Below are 17,773 nucleotides of genomic sequence, written 5' to 3' on the forward strand. Positions count from 1 at the left end.
ATAAAGTAGAAGTTTTGATTAAATCAATATATTTTTTTGTTTGGGTCAAAAATAGAATTTAAATTAATTTACTTTCTTCAACAAGAAAAATACACTTTGTGCCAAGTTTTATAACATAATTTTCATAGACATAGAAAATATTGTTTAAGGCAAGTTATTTATTTTTCACTGGCTCAAAATATCTGTCTGTCTGTCTGTCTGTCTGTCTGTCTGTCTGTCTATCTATCTATCTATCTATCTATCTATCTATCTATCTATCTATCTATCTGTCTGTCTGTCTGTCTGTCTGTCTGTCTGTCTGTCTGTCTATCTATCTATCTATCTTTTATACTTTTTGTGGGGTTACCGAGGTAGAAATACTGTCAATGCAAATTCTGACCACGAGATGGCGACAAAAATCGATTTTGGCTGAAAATCAGACGCATATTATTTTTCCTAAAATTATGAAAAATATAATATATCGGCATCTTATTCATCTTTTTTTTTAGATAAAATAAATCCCGAGTTATTTATTCAAGTTATGCATTTTCAGCAATGTTCTTTATGCGTGCAAACACAGGAAGGTAATTAAGATTTTGTTTTAGTTTAAAAAAACATAACAGAATCTCTGTGACGCATGTGTTAGATTTAATAATAATTTCTGCATTTAGAATTTTTATGTGAAATCAGTTATGACTAACGTTACTCTCTGCCATAAATACTGCAAACAAAGCATGAAACAAATGAATGAAAATGTAGAAAAAAATGTAATATGTAACGACCAAAAATTTAATTACCCTAAATTTGAACTGGAATTCATTTAACGACTTGAATTATTTTTCTCTCAGTCAGAATAAGAATAAAACTGATAGCAGTGCATGAATGGGAACCTTAGTTCCTGTAGTAGCCAGGAACAAATTGTAAACGTTTTAATCATTTTTTTATATATATATTTTTTAAACATGGGAACATTTTACAAGTGAATTACATTTATATATAATTTTGATTAGTATTTATATTTTAACATTTGAAAAAGAGTCAACGTCAGAGGAAATTAATGTCATCATTTCTAGAAAACCTTTCCACTGACCTTTCCATTTTTTTTCTTACAAAGGTGCAGTCATCGTAAACAAGACATAAAAGCAAAAAATTTTTTGTGATCTACTTTCATTCTAATTTTGCATAAGATCTGAGGAAGCTTAAGTGAAGCTGGAAAGCTCTCCTCTCAGATGAACACTCGATGGACCTTTACTGCTCAGCTCCACAGCTACTTGGAGAAGCAGTTAATACACTGTAAGAGTAGCCACAAAGTGTGGTTCAATTGAAGTCTTCCTATTCACTTCTCCCACAAACACACCTATTAGAAGTGAAACCAAATCGCTCTAATAATTTGACAGAAGCCTGCATAATCGACTAAAAAACCAATATGGTAAAACACACAGTTTTAGTTCTTGTTATTTTAGCACTTCAAGTTAAACTCAATTCAAATGAAAATAGTTTTTTGTTTTTTTTTATCAAGTAATGCATTTTTTTTTTCAGCTTTAGTTCACTATAAATAACCCAAGCTGAGATTTCAGAGAACAGGCACACAACAAACACTGCCATTGCTTTTGTCAAGTCAACTGTAAAGTATTTATAGGGTTAGAAGCATTTCAATTAGTTTCGAAGGGTTTGTGTGTTTAGGAAGAGGGAGACGCTTGCATACACAAAGAGGACGTACAGTACAAATGAAGTCAGTTTCTGGGGTCAGATCCTGATTACTTCTTTACTGAAAGCCGTCCAGGTCAGGTTAAAGCTGATTTTGTTGGAGAGCAGACTCATGTTTATTTAAGGGTGTAGCAGGTAAGCGAACATGTTTTTTTCTCATGAAGTGAGAAGAGCTTCCCCTGCCGTGCTCGTGTTGTGGTTTGTGGTGTTGCAGTAGATAGTACCTAATTTCTGCCCCAGAAACACCCAGGACTAGTGCGTACAGACTAAACTCCTTCAGCGTACTGAAGTCTAGATGAAGCTACAAACTCTGGCTTCTCCGGTTGTCTTGAAGTGCCCGTGTACCGGTCATGTCTTTTGATTGAGGAGCTCTCTGGACACTAGAAGCGATGAGGATGAGAGCAGCTGTGCTGGTGCTGGTTGTTTCTGTCAGTCTGACTGAAGGTATGTATGTCATTGACTTTCATCTCTCATGGCTGATGGCAGATATGCCACACCGCAGAGCAAGATGATACTGAGATTAGATTGATAGACTTTTACGGAAATAACAAAATCAATTACAGAAGACTGAGATCGTGCTCTTGTGTCTGATGGTGTGTAGATTGTATCAGACGCCATTTGACTAAACCACCATTAAACACCTTTGAAACCACAGGATGCAAACACAAATGAAAGGAAAGGCTTTTTTGCTTTTAAAAAGTCACATACTTATTGAAATGTAAAGCTAACTTCAAATCGTTGCACACTATTGGTCGAAAGTTTGGAGTGTTTTAATGTTTTTGGAAGGAGTCTCTTATGTTTACTAAGCCTGCATTTATTTGATATTCACTTTATTTTCAGAAATCATTATAATATGCTGATCTGGTGCTTATTATTATTATTAATGGTTCATATTATTTGTTATTATTATTATTATTATTATTATTATTATATTGTTATTATTATTTGACCACTAGTATATTTTTCATTTTTATTTATCCATAGTATTACATTTAAATGTAATTGTATTCTTACAAACAAACACACACTATTATTATTATTATTATTATTATCATCATGTATATTATTATTAAAACATTTTTTTTTTTACAGGAGTTTCTTATGCTCATCAAGGCTGCATTTGTTTGATCAAAAATACAGGGGAAAAAAACTTAATATTGTGAAATATTATTATGATGTAAAAAAAAAATATTTTCTATTTTAATATACATAAAAAAAATAGTTTAATCCTGTGATCAAAGCTGTATTTTCAGCATCATTGCTCCAGTCTTCAGTGTCACATGATCCTTCAGAAATCATTTTAATATGCTGATTCATTATCAGTGCTGGAAACTGTTGTGCTGCTTAATATTTTTTTGGAACCTGTGATACATTTTTCAGGATTCTTTGATGAATAAAAAGTTAAAAAGAAGAGTATTAATTTAAATCCAAAATCTTTTCTAACAATATACACTACCGCTCAAAAGTTTGGGGTCAGTACATTTTAATTCATTCTTTTTTTGAAAGAAATTAAAATTTTATTCAGCAAGGGTGTGTTAAATTGTTAAGAAGTGATAGCCAAGATTTATATTGTGAGAAAAGATCAATATTTTGAATAAAAGCTGTTCTTTTTAACTTTTTATTCATCTAAGAATCCTGAAAAAAGTATTGCAGTTTCAAAATAAATATTTGGCAGCACAATGGCTGATACATTGATAATTCTAATAATAAATCAGCATATCACTTTATGCTGGAGTAATGCCTGATGGAAATTCAGCTTTGCATCACAGAAATAAATTAAATTGTATAGGATATTAAAATAGAAACCATTATTTTATATTGTAATAACATTTAGCAAGATTCTGGTTTCTTTTCTGTATTTTTGATCAAATAAATGCAGCATCGATGAACATAAAAGACTTCTTTAAAAACATTTCAAGTCTTACCGATCCCAAACATTAGAACTGCAGTGTGTGTGTGTGTACTTTTTCTGGAAGCTCCTGTTACCAAGACATATAAATGTCTTGTTTTGTGTGTAAACATACTCTTTAGCATTTACAGGTGCATCTCAATAAATTAGAATGCTGTGGAAAAGTTTCAGTAATTCAATTCAAAATGTGAAAATCGTGTATTAAATAAATTCAATGCACACTGACTGAAGCAATCTAAGTCTTTGGTTCTTTTAATTGTGATGATTTTGGTTCACATTTAACAAAAACCCACCAATTCAATATTTCAACAAATTAGAATATGGTGACATGTCAATCAGCTAATCAACTCAAAACACCTCCAAAGGTTTCCTGAGCCTTCAAATGGTCTCTCAGTTTGGTTCACTAGGCTACACAATCATGGGGAAGACTGTTGATCTGACAGTTGTCCAGAAGACAATCATTGACACCCTTCACAAGGAGGCTAAGGCACAAACATTCATTGCCAAAGAAGCTGACTGTTCACAGAGTGCTGTATCCAAGCATATTACTGTTAGCCAGCACCCCCCATTATGGGACTCACAAAGCTGAAAGTGCTCTACCTAACTTATAATTGTAACAGTTTCCTACTTCAGTGTGTTACAAACATAATTTTGGTGTCTTTGGAAAGAAGACCCTTTGGGCTTTACTTTTGTATATCAACCAGATTTGATAATGCTCAAAAATATTAAAAGTTATAGACACTGAAGTGCCTTGAATGTTTTTTTTTTTACCACACTTAAATATTTTTTTTTTTTATATAAAAATACATGAAATTAGTCCTGGAGCAATCTAGAAAAGTAATGGGTTGAAAGCCACATGTCTCATGAGTTTCTATTTCAAATCTGAATAAGATATCATGAAAAATGAGACTCCGGCAAATATTTTTATGAGACTATGTCTACACCCCCCACTCCCCAAATATAAGAAAATATATTTCCCAATAGTATTAAGAATAATAAAATTAATTAAATAAATAAATTAAACATACCACTGCATAGTTTTTTTCATCATAAAACACTAGACAGAAACTTAGACATCATATAAGTGATTTATTTGAGCACTAGAAAAATACAAGAATAATTTAAGAAAAATAAGAGTAATAAGAAAAATAAAAAAAAATTTAACATTGTTTGCCAATTACAGAACATCCTGAGATTGCTAGAAATGCAATATTTACAATGAATTACGATGCAAATAAGTGCTGATGTGCTGATGGCCACTTATACAGATGGTAATAACACAAAGTCAATAATCCACTCTCTCTATTCATATAGACGCGTTCACTTTGATAGCCGTGATCATACAGTAATAGCGAGCTGATTTGGGCTGATTTTGGCTGATTTGCACTCAAACAGATGGTAATCATGCAGATAAATTCACATTCAACATAAAACACACTCTCACATATATAAAAACTGTTGAAAAATAAAACAAACAAAGAAAAAGGCGATCGCTATAAGTTCCGCCTCCATCAGCTGACAGGTGCGTCACGAGGGAGCGCCAAATTCAAATATACTGTCTTTCGCCTATCTTTCATTCATTCTTTTTTCCGGTGGATCGTATGAAGGTAAATCAGTAGCAAAACTCGAGAGGTTGAAGAATGAAGAATTCAATGGCAAAATGAATGCAGTGTCTTAAAATCCTGTCAAAGCTAAGGATATTCAGTGAAAACAATTGGCGTTGTTCATTGGTCGGGCATCGACCAATAAAATGTCTTCATTCGCACCAAAGCCCCGCCCCCAGCTCTGCTCTCTCACATCTGCATATACAAGTGCACAAGTGAGTTTTGCAACAAGAATACCGCAAAAAGAGTAGCAAAAGTCAGAGCGCTAGGATTTGAACTTGTACTTCCAGATCTGAGAGGTTGTAAGTGCCGACTTGACGTTGTGCAGCAAAACTGAAGTAAAGTGCAAAAGTAAATATGTCGTAAACATGTGTGTATGTCATTTTCTTTGTGTGAATGTCATTCTACACATTTATATCTATTAATCTACAACTTCCAATTCAAAACACGGGTGTTTTGATTATTGTCTGTGTGTGCAAATTGAAAGATTCAGCTTTTCACATCAGAGCTGTGAGTGTAAATTTTAACTTACAAATACAAATATTAATATGACAAGTTCTCAAAATCAGATCTTCAACCTCTCGAGTTTTGCTACTGATTTACCTTCATAGATCGCCTCATTCTGTTTGTGACACAGTACGCTGCAAAACCATGCCGTTTTTTTACTAACAAGACGCAGTTTCTGACCATGAGTTATTCCATAACGGACACAAACAATTCTGTCGCTGAAGAACTGGAACGTAAACAAAGGAATTATGATCCATATTACAACGTTATTGCTTCGTTGGACTAAACGTGCTTCATGAGATGTCGTTCAGTGGACCCTTACCTTTCTAACTAAACCGGGATTTACAGCTGTGGATGTGTTTATGACTCCTTATTACGACGGATCTGGTACAGCGTTTCCATTGCTGATGTTTTGATGTGTACTGCTTACACAAATGTAGCAAATACAGTCTTTTTAAGCTTTCCTTTGAAAAACAGCGATCTGTCGTCGATGTTTGAGGCTTAGATCTTTATAATGATACATAGTTTGGCAAGATTAAATTTTTCCTGTTTCATTTAATCTATTCATAAACACTGACACGTGCGAGTGGAGAGGCTTTTAGGACGAGGGCATCGGGATGCAGGCTAAGAGGTTTTAACAGAAAGTTGAGTGGAAGGACAAAGAGTTGAATAAAAAGATGCACAACCAACCGAGAAAACAACAGCCTTATGAGGATTGTCAAGCAAAATCGATTCAAGAATTTGAGTGACCTTCACAAGGAATGGACTGAAGCTGGGGTCAAGGCATCAAGAGCCACCACACACAGACACAGTCAAGGAATTTGCTGAACCACAGACAACGCCAGAGGCGTCTTACCTGGGCTAAGGAGGAGAAGACCTGGACTGCTGCCCAGTGGTCCAAAGTCCTCTTTTCAGATGAGAGCAAGTTTTGTATTTCATTTGGAAACCAAGGTCCTAGAGTCTGAAGGAAGGGTGGAGAAGCTCATAGCCCAAGTTGTTTGAAGTCCAGTGTTAAGTTTCCACAGTCTGTGATGATTTAGGGTGCAATGTCATCTGCTGGTGTTGGTCCATTGTGTTTTTTGAAAACCAAAGTCACTGCACCAGTTTACCAAGACATCTTGGAGCACTTCATGCTTCCTTCTGCTGATCAGCTTTTTGAAGATGCTCATTTCATTTTGCAGCAGGATTTGGCACCTGCCCACACTGCCAAAGCACCAAAAGTTGGTTAAATGACCATGGTGTTGGTGTGCTTGACTGGCCAGCAAATTCACAAGATCTGAACCCCAGAGGATAATCTATGGGCTATTGTCAAGAGGAAATTCAGAAATGAGAGACCAAAAAAAGCAGATGAGCTGAAGGCTACTGTCAAAGAAACCTGGGCTTCCAGACCACCTCAGCAGTGTCACAAACTGATCACCTCCATGCCACACCGAATTGAGGCAGTAATTAAAGCAAAAGGAGCCCCTACCAAGTATTGAGTACATCTACAGTAAATGAACATACTTTCCAGAAGGCCAACAGTTAACTAAAAAAGTTTTTATTTATTTTTTTTTATTGGTGTTATGAAGTATTTTAATTTGTTGAGATGGTGAATTGGTGGATTTTTGTTAAATGTGAGTCAAAATCATCACAATTAAAAGAACAAAAACTGCTTAAACTGCTTCAGTCTGAGTGCATTGAATTTATTTAATACACGAGTTTCACAATTTGAGTTGAACTACTGAAATAAATGAACTTTTCCATAACATTCTAAATTATTGAGATGCACCTGTATATCTCTTGGTGGGATCAGGTGATTTTTTTTTTTTTTTACATCATTTAAATTCTCTTAAAGCGGCAGGATGTGTGTCTACAAGTCCTCCCCACTGTTACAAAAGATCAACTAGGCCAGAAGAGGACTTCATTTGTGAATGGGATAAGGGAAACCATGAGAAGAGTCAAACACACACTCTTTATGTATGGTGAGTTCAACCAACACATTCAGCATGAAAGTAACACAAACAAATCATGCTGTCTTCATAGTTACAAAAAACTGTAAACCTATGAAAGGCTGTTTGTTTGACCTAGCGTAAAAAAACTAGCTTGGGTTTAACATACCTGAGGCTTGATAATGCATGTCACTCATCACAAATATACCTTTCACAGGGACAGTGAAAATAAAAAAATTTCTAGACATATAAACTGTGGCGAACAAGAACAGAAATACATTCCCTTGGAGGAACTAGTATTCATCAAAAGAAAGACAGACTTATGGTTACAGACACAAGTCGGCAACCTCACCTGTAATTCTAGCAAAATCTCAGTCATCCTGGAATGCTTGGGTAAGTTTATATTACATTAATGAGAGCCAATACAGATGGTTGAGATCATAAATGTGTGCATTTGTTAAAATATTCTTGATATGTAATAATTATAGAGTTACAAATGTATCATGTAATTATAATCATGTTTTTTTTTCACATATCAGCATAGTATTTTACTAATGTATACTCATGTTGTCAACAGTCAAATACAGTAAACCTCAGATTCTCCGAATGAAAAGGTTAGCTGGAATCCTGAATCTCACAGTGGACAAACCGAAGGATAACAAAGGTGCTAAATATGAGATCAGATGGAGGGAGAGTGGCTCTGAATGGCAGAATGTAAGACGTTTCAGAATAATCTAGTATTTTTCAATTCCTGAAATGAATCTGTTATTTTACTAATATGATGTGTTTTCTAATTGTAGGCAACATTTGAAACGAAGGACAGCACTGAAGGTTCGTGTCCTCATTCTGTTAATACAAATTATATATGTGCAGAAATAAGGTAGTCTGAATATTGCACAGTCTTAAGAGTGATCTGTCCTTGGTTTATATATATATATATAAGTTAATGACTATTTTGACATAATTCATAAAGCATTATAGATAATATAAATAACAATGGTTTAAAGGGGTAAAATTATCTTTTTAAATAAAATAATTCAATGTACTATGAGAACATTCTGTAATTTTACAAAATGTTACTTTAGTAACTATAATTATTAACTTTTGGCATCTGCTTAAGTTGGTTTCTATTATAAGTAAAACAGTTTAAAATAATAAAAAAAATCAGTCAAAAAAAGAGATTTTCTGCAAATTCAAAGGGATTGTCAATTTGAGAGTATCATGGGATACAGAATAGTATGTCAACACTGTACACTCCAGCCCATAAAACTAAAGATAATGGGTCAAATGTGGGAAAGGTTTATCAAATCTGGTTTTGTGTTGAACCTACAGCTATGTATGTCCTTCCAGTAAAGGATTTTTTCCATTATTCTTATACAGTTTCTGATCATTTGACTTGACAGCAAATATGCAGGAAAGCACTGCTAGTCATTACATATGCAACGATGGTATCAATTCTTAAAGGCACAGCACCAAAGAGGGTGTAGAGAGGGTGGAAAACTATGAAAAACTAAATTATTTATAATAATTTATTATTTCTTTGTGGCAAAAACTGAAATAAAAAATGTAATGGCCAAGACCCATTTAAATTATATAAAAATTTGAAAGTTGCTATCTAGGATCACTGGAAATGTGTGACTGCAAAACTGCAAAAATGTACCTACATACAGTACATTTCACTGCAGTTCAAACAACTTTTGTTCCTTAACACTCAAATTATGATTACAGGGACAGTATTATTTTTCATTATGCAGAGAGAGCATGTGCGCATGGTTGCCAGGTTGGGAAGATTAAGTCTGATTGGTGTATTTCAATTCTTTTCAATTCAAAACTCCAAAATGAAAGTTTGAGAAAACAGGTTTTGCAGTCACATATTTAAAAAATGTTGTGTCCATCCTTTTTTAAAATATATAAAACTGATGGAGATATGTTTATATGTTTCTAGATTTATACACGCTACATCTACAGTACAGGAAAAGCTACCAGATCCAAATGAGGCGGCAGGCCAAACCACATTTAGATCTATGTAACGACTCACTGCATGCTCTCTGGAGTGACTGGAGCCCAGTGGTGGATGTTCCCTCAGGTTCGATTTCAGCTGTATCTTTCAAAGAATGCTGCAACTGCGCCATGCAAAACAACTTTTAATAAGTAAAAGCATCTGAAAATATTTGGTTAACAGATGTAACACTTCTCTACAGAAATCAGGCACACACCTGTAATACACTGGGTAGTAAATAAGATGACAAATGGTACCAGATATATTACTCTCTCCTGGGACGTAAGTATAAAAGGAACAGAGCACACCAAGATTCATACAATTTGTTTTGAATGATGCTTAAATGTCATGTTTTTTAGGCCCCACCTGATAATGAGTCTGTTGGGGGAGTGAAGTACAATCTGACCCTCTCAGTTTGGCCTTGTGCAAAAAAACAAAAGAAAATGGACCATTTAACTGTGAATCGAACATATAATACATCAGTAACTTATTCAGAAGCCAGGATTTCCATTTTTTCAACTAACAATGTTGGAAGTTCACCACAAGAGGAGATCATCATTCCCGCTGTCAAACATCTGAGCTGTAAGTGTTAGCGTGGGTTTTCAGGAACAGTATGTGTGTTAGAGTTTAAGTTGTGGGGATTTTGGTGACTGAGAGTCTTGAAGCGTTGGTAAAAATTACTCATATTGAAAAAAACGAAGAAAAATACCTTGAGAAGAAACAGTAAATTGGAAACTCAAATGAATTTTTGACCGTTTTCAGACTGTGACTCTCACATGTCCTCATATGTGATCACCAAGGCTAAGAAAACCTGCTTAGAATGGTACAAGCTGGAAGACGGCGAGACCCGACCTGAGACAGTAAACAAATCAACCAAAAAATCATTCAAAGACATTAAAAATGGTAATGATGAGCCATTCGTCCAATTTAAACATCAGTTCATGTGTCATATTGGCATGTGCTGCATATGCTAACTTGTGTCTCTGGTTTTAATTACAGAGGTGGAGAATTTTGTACGTCATTATTACTTTCTTCACACCATGAAAAAAAACAAACATTATCAAACTGCTGTTATGTGTCCTTTTTACTCAAAACAGAGAGGTAAGTTCAGACTAAGGATGTGCCAATAACATTCTGTTAATTTTTATCATGTTATTATGGCCAATAACTGGCTGATATTAAAAACATGTCTGGTATAAAATTAAACACAAAAATCTCAAATAAAGCAGAAAATTCTTAAAGTAAATCATTATAATGTACAGTAAGAAAAATGGATATTTAGGACTTGATAAAATGATTTTAATTGCTGTTAAATTGTTAATGTTTGTAACATTGTAACTGTCACTGAACACATGAAAATTTACTATCCGAAATGGTTGTAATTCATGAATACTTTAGAATACAGACCTAGGTTCTCCTAAAGAAGGCAATCAGCAGATTATTGCTGAAGTGAAAACAATTACGTCAAGAAAATGTACTGTACTAAAAATAAAAAAGCCTAACTAAGTTATGTTTCAAATTTGAAGTTGATTTCACAAAAATTGAGGTTCCTGTGAGATGTTGTTTAGGCGTCATACAAAAAATAGGCAACGAGTGACACCCAAACTATTTTTTTATGCATTTCTCCTGTCAATCTTTCAGTTTCTGTCACAATGATTTTAATACAGGATGATTACTAAAATATGTGATGGGGAAAAATGACAATTAAAAAAAGCGCCACAGGTTGAAGATTAACTTTAAGTGTGTGTTAAATGATGAATAAATGTGAAATTACTTGAAATTACACTATTAAATATTCAATACTTTCTGATATTAACCAATTAAAAATATAACTGATATAGTATCATGTTGTGCATCCCTTGTTTAGACTATTTAGAGTAGTTTATTGAAGAATGAAGATCTCAGTATATAGTCCAAATGTACAGTAGTTCTCTCATTTTCTCAATGGAACATTTGCATTTGTTTCAGCACCTAGTAATGGTCCGGCCAGTGTGAATATCTCTGCTTTGACACATGATTCAGCTGTGGTAAGTTGGTTTTCCATTCCTGTGGTGGAGCAGCGAGGATTTCTACAGCATTATATCATTTGGATATCTGGACAGGGAAACACGAGTAAGCTAAAAGTTTATAGTATCACTATTTGCTATGGAAGATCGTTTTTTACGTATTTGACAAACAACCAAACATGTCACAAACATTTCAATGCTGAACTCACCAGAGTAAAATATGAGGAGTAACATCTCTTGCTTTCTGTTCCTCTTGCTTTAGGGTTCTATGAAGTGCCAGCACATAAAACCAGCTTCCTGATCAAGGACCTCCACCCAGGCACGTCTTACACCATATCTATAGCTGGAAGGACAGAAGCTGGTAATGGGCCGAACTCAACGACAAACTTTGAAACACACTCCAAAGAAATGGGTACTGAAACACAGTCAATGCAAATGGAGAAATGACCATGCAGAACTGAAATATTTATTTGCTTTTTGTCAAATAAATACAATGAGATGGGAGAATATACCTGCAAACAGCAAATGTGTTCTGCCATTTCATCCAGGTTTATCATGGCAGGACCTCACCATCCTGATCATCTGTGTTGTTGCCCTCTTGTGTACTTTAATCTGCTCCGTAGCTGTCAGGAGGTGAGATCCCCATAACCCAGAACAACTGACTGAGGAGCAAGATATATTATATTGTACATAAGCTGTAGCTTGACTGACAGAGTGCAGAGAGCTAGATCTGTAGAACAATGTCATAGGTTAGACTACCCTATGTATTCCTTCATGCACTAAACAAAAATGAATTATTTTTTTTATCTTTAATCTGGTATTGGTTGTAATTTTGACTTTACTCTCAAAATATTACAACTTTATTCTCATAAACTTACATTTATGCATTTGGCAGACACTTTTATCCAAAGCGACTTACAGTGCATTCAGGCTATACAGGTGCATCTCAAAGAATTAGAATATCATGGAAAAGGTCTTTATTTTTTGTAATTTAATAAAAAAAAAAAAAAAAAAAAAACTTTATTATATTATAGATTCATTGCACACAAACTGAAATATTTCAAGAGATTTTTTGTTTTAATTCTGATGGTTATGACTTCCATCTTAGTAAAATAAAAAAAATCAATATCTCAAAAAATTTGAATATTACATTTCGATCTTGATTAGTTTCATTAATTTTGAGTATAAATACGGGGTACCTCTTGGGCAAGTTTAGAACATGCAACCACAGTTATGGGAACGACTACTGACTTGACAGTTGTCCAGAAGACGATCATTGACACCCTCCACAAGGAGTGTCAGCCACAGAAGGTCATTGATGAAAGGGCTGGCTGTTCACAGAGTGCTGTATCAAAATGTGTTCATAGAAAGTTGACTGGAAGGAAAAGGTGTGGTAGGAAAAGGTGCACAAGCAACAGGGATGACCACATCCTTGGGAAGATTGTCTGGAAAAGCCGATTCAAGAACTTGGGAGAGCTTCACAAGGAGTGGACTGAAGCCGGAGTCAGCACATCAAGAGTCACCACACTCAGACGTCTTCAGGAAAAGGGCTACAGCTGTCAGATTCCTAGAACCAAGCCACTCCTGAACCAGAAAAAACATTAGAAGCATTTCACCTGGGGTAAGGAGAACAAGACCTGGACTGTTGCTCAGTGGTCCACAGTCATCTTTTCAGATTAAAGTAAATTTTGTATTTCATTTGGAAATCAATATCTGGAGTCTGGAGGAAGACAACAGAGGCAAAGAATCCAAAGGCCAGTTTGAAGTTTCTGAAGTCTGAGATGATTAGGAGCCGTGACATCTGCTGGTGTTGGTCCATTGTGTTTTATCAAGTCCAAAGTCAATGCAGCCATCTACCAGGAGATTATGGAGAACTTTATGCTTCCATCTGCTGACAAGCTTTATAGAGATGCTGATTTCATTTTGCAGCAGGACTTTAGCACCTACCCACAGTGCCAAAACCACTTCCAAGTGCTGTGTTTGGTTGGCCAGCCAACTCACCTGACCTGAACCTCACAGAGGATCTATGCGGTATTGTGAAGAGGAAGATAAGTAACATCTGACAAACAATACAGAGGAGCTGAAGGCACTATCAAAGCCACATGGGCTTCAGTAATGCATCAGCAGTGCCACAGGATGATCGCCTCCATGCCACGCCACATTAAAGCAGTAATTCATACAAAAGGAGCCCCAACCAAGTATTTAGTGCATAATTAAACCCTCCTTTGAGATCTTGAACAAATCTGTTTTTTAAATCTTTTTTTTTGACTGATCTTTGAGAAAAAAAAAAAAAAAATTGAGATACTGAATTTGCAATTTTCCTAAACTGTAAATCATAACATTCAGAATTAAAACAAAAAACTCTTGAAATTTTTCAGTTTGTGTGCAATGAATCTAGAATATAAGAAAGTTAGATTTTTTGAATTAAATTACAAAAAATAAAAACCTTTTCCATGATATTCATTTTTTTTTAGATGCACCTGTAAACTATTATAATATTATAATCAGCATGTGTGTTCCCTTGGAATTGAACCCACAACCTTTTGCGCTGCTAACACAATGCTCTGAGCCACAGGAACATTGAACACTGAAATTTGAATTTATTCTTAAAATATTACAACTTTAATCTTGTATTGCTACAAATGTATCACATCATTTTGACCTAATTCTAAAAATAGTTTTAATAACTTTATCTTGTAATACTATGACTTTATTCTTAAAATATTCAACTTTAATCTAGTATTTATAGTCATTTGAACTATTCTTAAAATATTACAACAAATATTATATATTGGTCATAATTTTGATTTTATTCTCATAATTTTGACTTTATTCTTAAAATGTAAAAACTCTTTATTCACATTCAAAAAATTTTAAAAATTTAAAATGCCCTTTTTTATCTTGTCTCTGTATAATGCATAATAAAAAAGTATTTATAAGAGCAGCGCTGCTTTTGCTTTTTGCTATGGTCATCATTGTGGCTTGTGCACCTTTTCCTACCACACTTTTTCCTTCCAGTCAACTTGCTTTGTTTTATGTAGTATAATATTACAAAACTAATTTCAGACTATGTTTGTTCTTCAGATTTCAAAATTATTCAACCTAATTTAGATTAAAAACTGCTCATGCTGCATTTATGCTCCACTATTTTTCGCCGCGGCATTGGGGGAATTGGTGATGCTCTGCCCATCTTGACTTCTGAGAGAGACTACCACTCTGAGAGGCTTTTTTTTATACCCAATCAGGTTGCCAATTGACATAAATTGCAAATTGGTCCTCCAGCTATTCCTTATATGTACATTTAACTTTTCTGGCCTCTTATTGCTACCTATCCCAACTTTTTTGGAATGTGTAGCTCTCATGAAATCCAAAATGAGCAAATATTTGGCATGACATTTCAAAATGTCTCAGGGGAATTTCACACTAGCAGTTTAGTGTGGAACGGGGCACGGTTCGCATGAAAAATCGCTAATGTGAACGCTGTCATCGGACCCTGGTGCTCACTGGGGTACCGAACCCGAGACTACCTGGAGAAGGTGGTCTGAGTTCGGTTGCTCCCGAGTTGTGGCGCGGTTCGCGTGAATGTGCAAGGACTAGGGTGCGCACTTCTTCAGGAAGTAAAGTATCCCGCGCATGCGTAACACTGTCGATATCATTGTTTCCTCAACACACGAGAGAGCCGAGGTTGATTCCACACACTCCTAAAAGTCAAAATTAAATTAATTAAAATTAAGTAATTAAAATAACTAAAAGTAATTATTATACTGTGCATAATAGCATCAAAATAACAAAAAAATTACAACTATGCTCAGTCACGTTGTGTTCTCCATGCGTTTTCCGTGTGCGTTTGCGATGACGTAAGGTGACTGCAAACACACCTGGGTTTGATACAACTATTTAGTGTGAAAGCAGACCAATGCTGAGGGCGGCGCCGGGAACAATCGCACTCGGGCTCGGACCGCAGCAAACGAGCCTAGTGTAAAAGTGTTATCTATATTCTATTGTGAATAAAATATAAGTTTATGAGATTTGTAAATTATTCCATTCCTTTATTACTAACAAGTTATACAGTGTCCAAACTTTTTTGGAATTAGGATTGTATAATTTGTCTTAAATCTCATTAAAAAATAAATAAATAAAAATATACATGTATCATGATAAATGTAAATGCATTAACTTCTAAAAATTAATTTAACTGTCTCTTTGCTTTGCAGACTGAAGCTATTACCTGCGGTACCCAGTCCTGTGTTAGATACAATAGAATTCAAATGTCCGGAAGATCAGGTTAGTAACACACACTGCTGAAGATTCGAAACCTACTCTATTTCCAACAACACAGCCTCAATATTTTAACAGGGCATGACTAATTATGTGGCACATTATAATGACCCCAATTCTGAAATCTCCCTTCTCTGTTAGCAGAAAAAAATTTGTGGTGAGGTCAAAATAGCAACCACAACATGTCACATCAGCGCATTTGCAGTGTATACTTCAAAGGGGTCATGTGATGCAATTTAAATTTTTCCTTTCTCTTTAGAGTGTTACAAGCTCTTCGTGCATAAAGAAGATATGTAAAGGTGCAAAGACGAAAGTCTCAAATCCTGAGAGATATTCTTTATAAAATAACACCCCCCTAAAACAGTTCGTTTAAACACACGTCAACAGTTCAGAAGACGTGAAATAAAGTGTGCGCATCTGTAATAAAACGTCCCTCACACAGCAACGGTGGGTGATAAGATCGATGAATTAGAATTTTTCTGTGAACTAACCCTTTAGGGGCGTAGCATTTCCGTCACATGCTTGAGGTATTTGGCCAATCACAATGCACTGGATAGCTGGCCAATCAGAGCACACCTCGCTTTTCAGAACGATGAGCTTTGTAAAAATCGATGCTTTTCAGAAGGCGGGGCATAGAGGAGAGACAATAACTGCACACTATGTTTTTTTTTACCTTAAACCGCATAAACCCATTGTATTACACCAAATACACAAAATAATGTTCTTTTTAGCAACATCATATCACCCCTTTAAAAGAAACCATAAGAAAAAGAATGAAGGAAAGCTACATTGCAAAATCATCTCACAGAATTCAGCCAATTTACATAAATTATAGACTGGAACTACTAATGAAATTGATGCAAAATAAACGGAGGGTATATATTTTTAACTTATTGTGCATGAGTCATCAGTGCATCTAATTCCAAATGAGAACATGTTTGTGTCGCAGGACTTGAGCCAGATGATGGAGGAGGTGCATGAATTTGTTCTCTTGCTACGTCGAGATCTCAGCAAACCCAGAGAGGAAGTGACCTCTGAACAGGGCACTTTACTGCAAGACTTTGGGCTTGTTGTCTTTGAAGAGGAAGACGAGGAGAATGAAGAGGGTGGAGTAACTGACTTGAGCTCTATTAAATCCCGTTGCTATCCAAATCCTAGTTACAGAGGACAGACGCTACAGCTGCCAGAGCCTATCCACATGACAGACAGCATTTCAAAAGACAATGACACAGAGTCCACATACAGAAATGGCCTGTTCTTTGAAACAAGAGTCGGGGAGTGTGACAAAACGTCACTATAGTTAACAAGAACTGAGTGGTAGTGACAAATAAACAAGCCTAAACAAGCCTCCTCTATCTGCTGCATGTGTCTTCTGTACAACCAAGTGCAGTTAGTTATGCATCTTTAGCTTTTTAAGCTTTTCTTTAAAGTGCACCTGAGACATAATACTGGAAATAACCCAGTTCTGAGAACATTATGTGATTCTCAGCATTTAATGAGGTTGCAAACACATCCTCACTTTCAAGCTTTGTTGTGGTCACTGACGTCACCCTCTGGATTCTCATTATGTCTATGTATGTAGCCTACTTTGTTTTTAATAATTAGGTTACAGTTAGTGTGCCCATCACATTCAGATACATTACTGTTCAAAATGTTAAGGTTAGTAAAAAAAAATTCCTAAGAAATTAAAACTGTTATTAAGTAAGGATGCATTACATTGATCAAGTTGACACACACACATACATGAACACATATATATCTATGTATGTATTTACAGTTTTGTCCACTAGGGAGACCAATTCAATCTCTCTGAAAATACACTATAGGGTTTTTACAACATTTAAATAAACAAACAT

The 17,773-nt window shown here is 35.1% G+C and overlaps 1 protein-coding gene across 1 annotated transcript; it reads left to right on the plus strand.

The window, feature by feature from the left end:
• Positions 1-1,971: 1,971 nt before the first annotated feature.
• Positions 1,972-17,262, plus strand: LOC132119013 (interleukin-6 receptor subunit beta-like). The gene is made up of 15 exons (XM_059528753.1): positions 1,972-2,130; positions 7,541-7,667; positions 7,852-8,027; positions 8,212-8,348; positions 8,435-8,465; positions 9,580-9,720; positions 9,836-9,915; positions 9,993-10,215; positions 10,396-10,536; positions 10,633-10,734; positions 11,602-11,745; positions 11,902-12,051; positions 12,188-12,272; positions 15,854-15,923; positions 16,867-17,262. The coding sequence occupies exons 1-15, from the start codon at positions 2,076-2,078 to the stop codon at positions 17,215-17,217; spliced, it is 2,013 nt and encodes a 670-aa protein (XP_059384736.1). The 5' UTR covers positions 1,972-2,075; the 3' UTR covers positions 17,218-17,262.
• Positions 17,263-17,773: the final 511 nt, after the last annotated feature.

The sequence above is a fragment of the Carassius carassius genome, chromosome 38, assembly GCF_963082965.1.
Source record: "Carassius carassius chromosome 38, fCarCar2.1, whole genome shotgun sequence".
NCBI classification, from domain to species: Eukaryota; Metazoa; Chordata; class Actinopteri; order Cypriniformes; family Cyprinidae; genus Carassius; species Carassius carassius.

Coding starts and splice junctions, on each gene's coding strand:
- LOC132119013 (XM_059528753.1), top strand. CDS start 2,076: ATGAGGATGAGAGCAGCTGTGCTGGTGCTGGTTGTTTCTGTCAGTCTG. Junction 2,131..7,540: donor TTCTGTCAGTCTGACTGAAG/GTATGTATGTCA, acceptor ATTCTCTTAAAG/CGGCAGGATGTGTGTCTACA. Junction 7,668..7,851: donor ACACACACTCTTTATGTATG/GTGAGTTCAACC, acceptor TACCTTTCACAG/GGACAGTGAAAATAAAAAAA.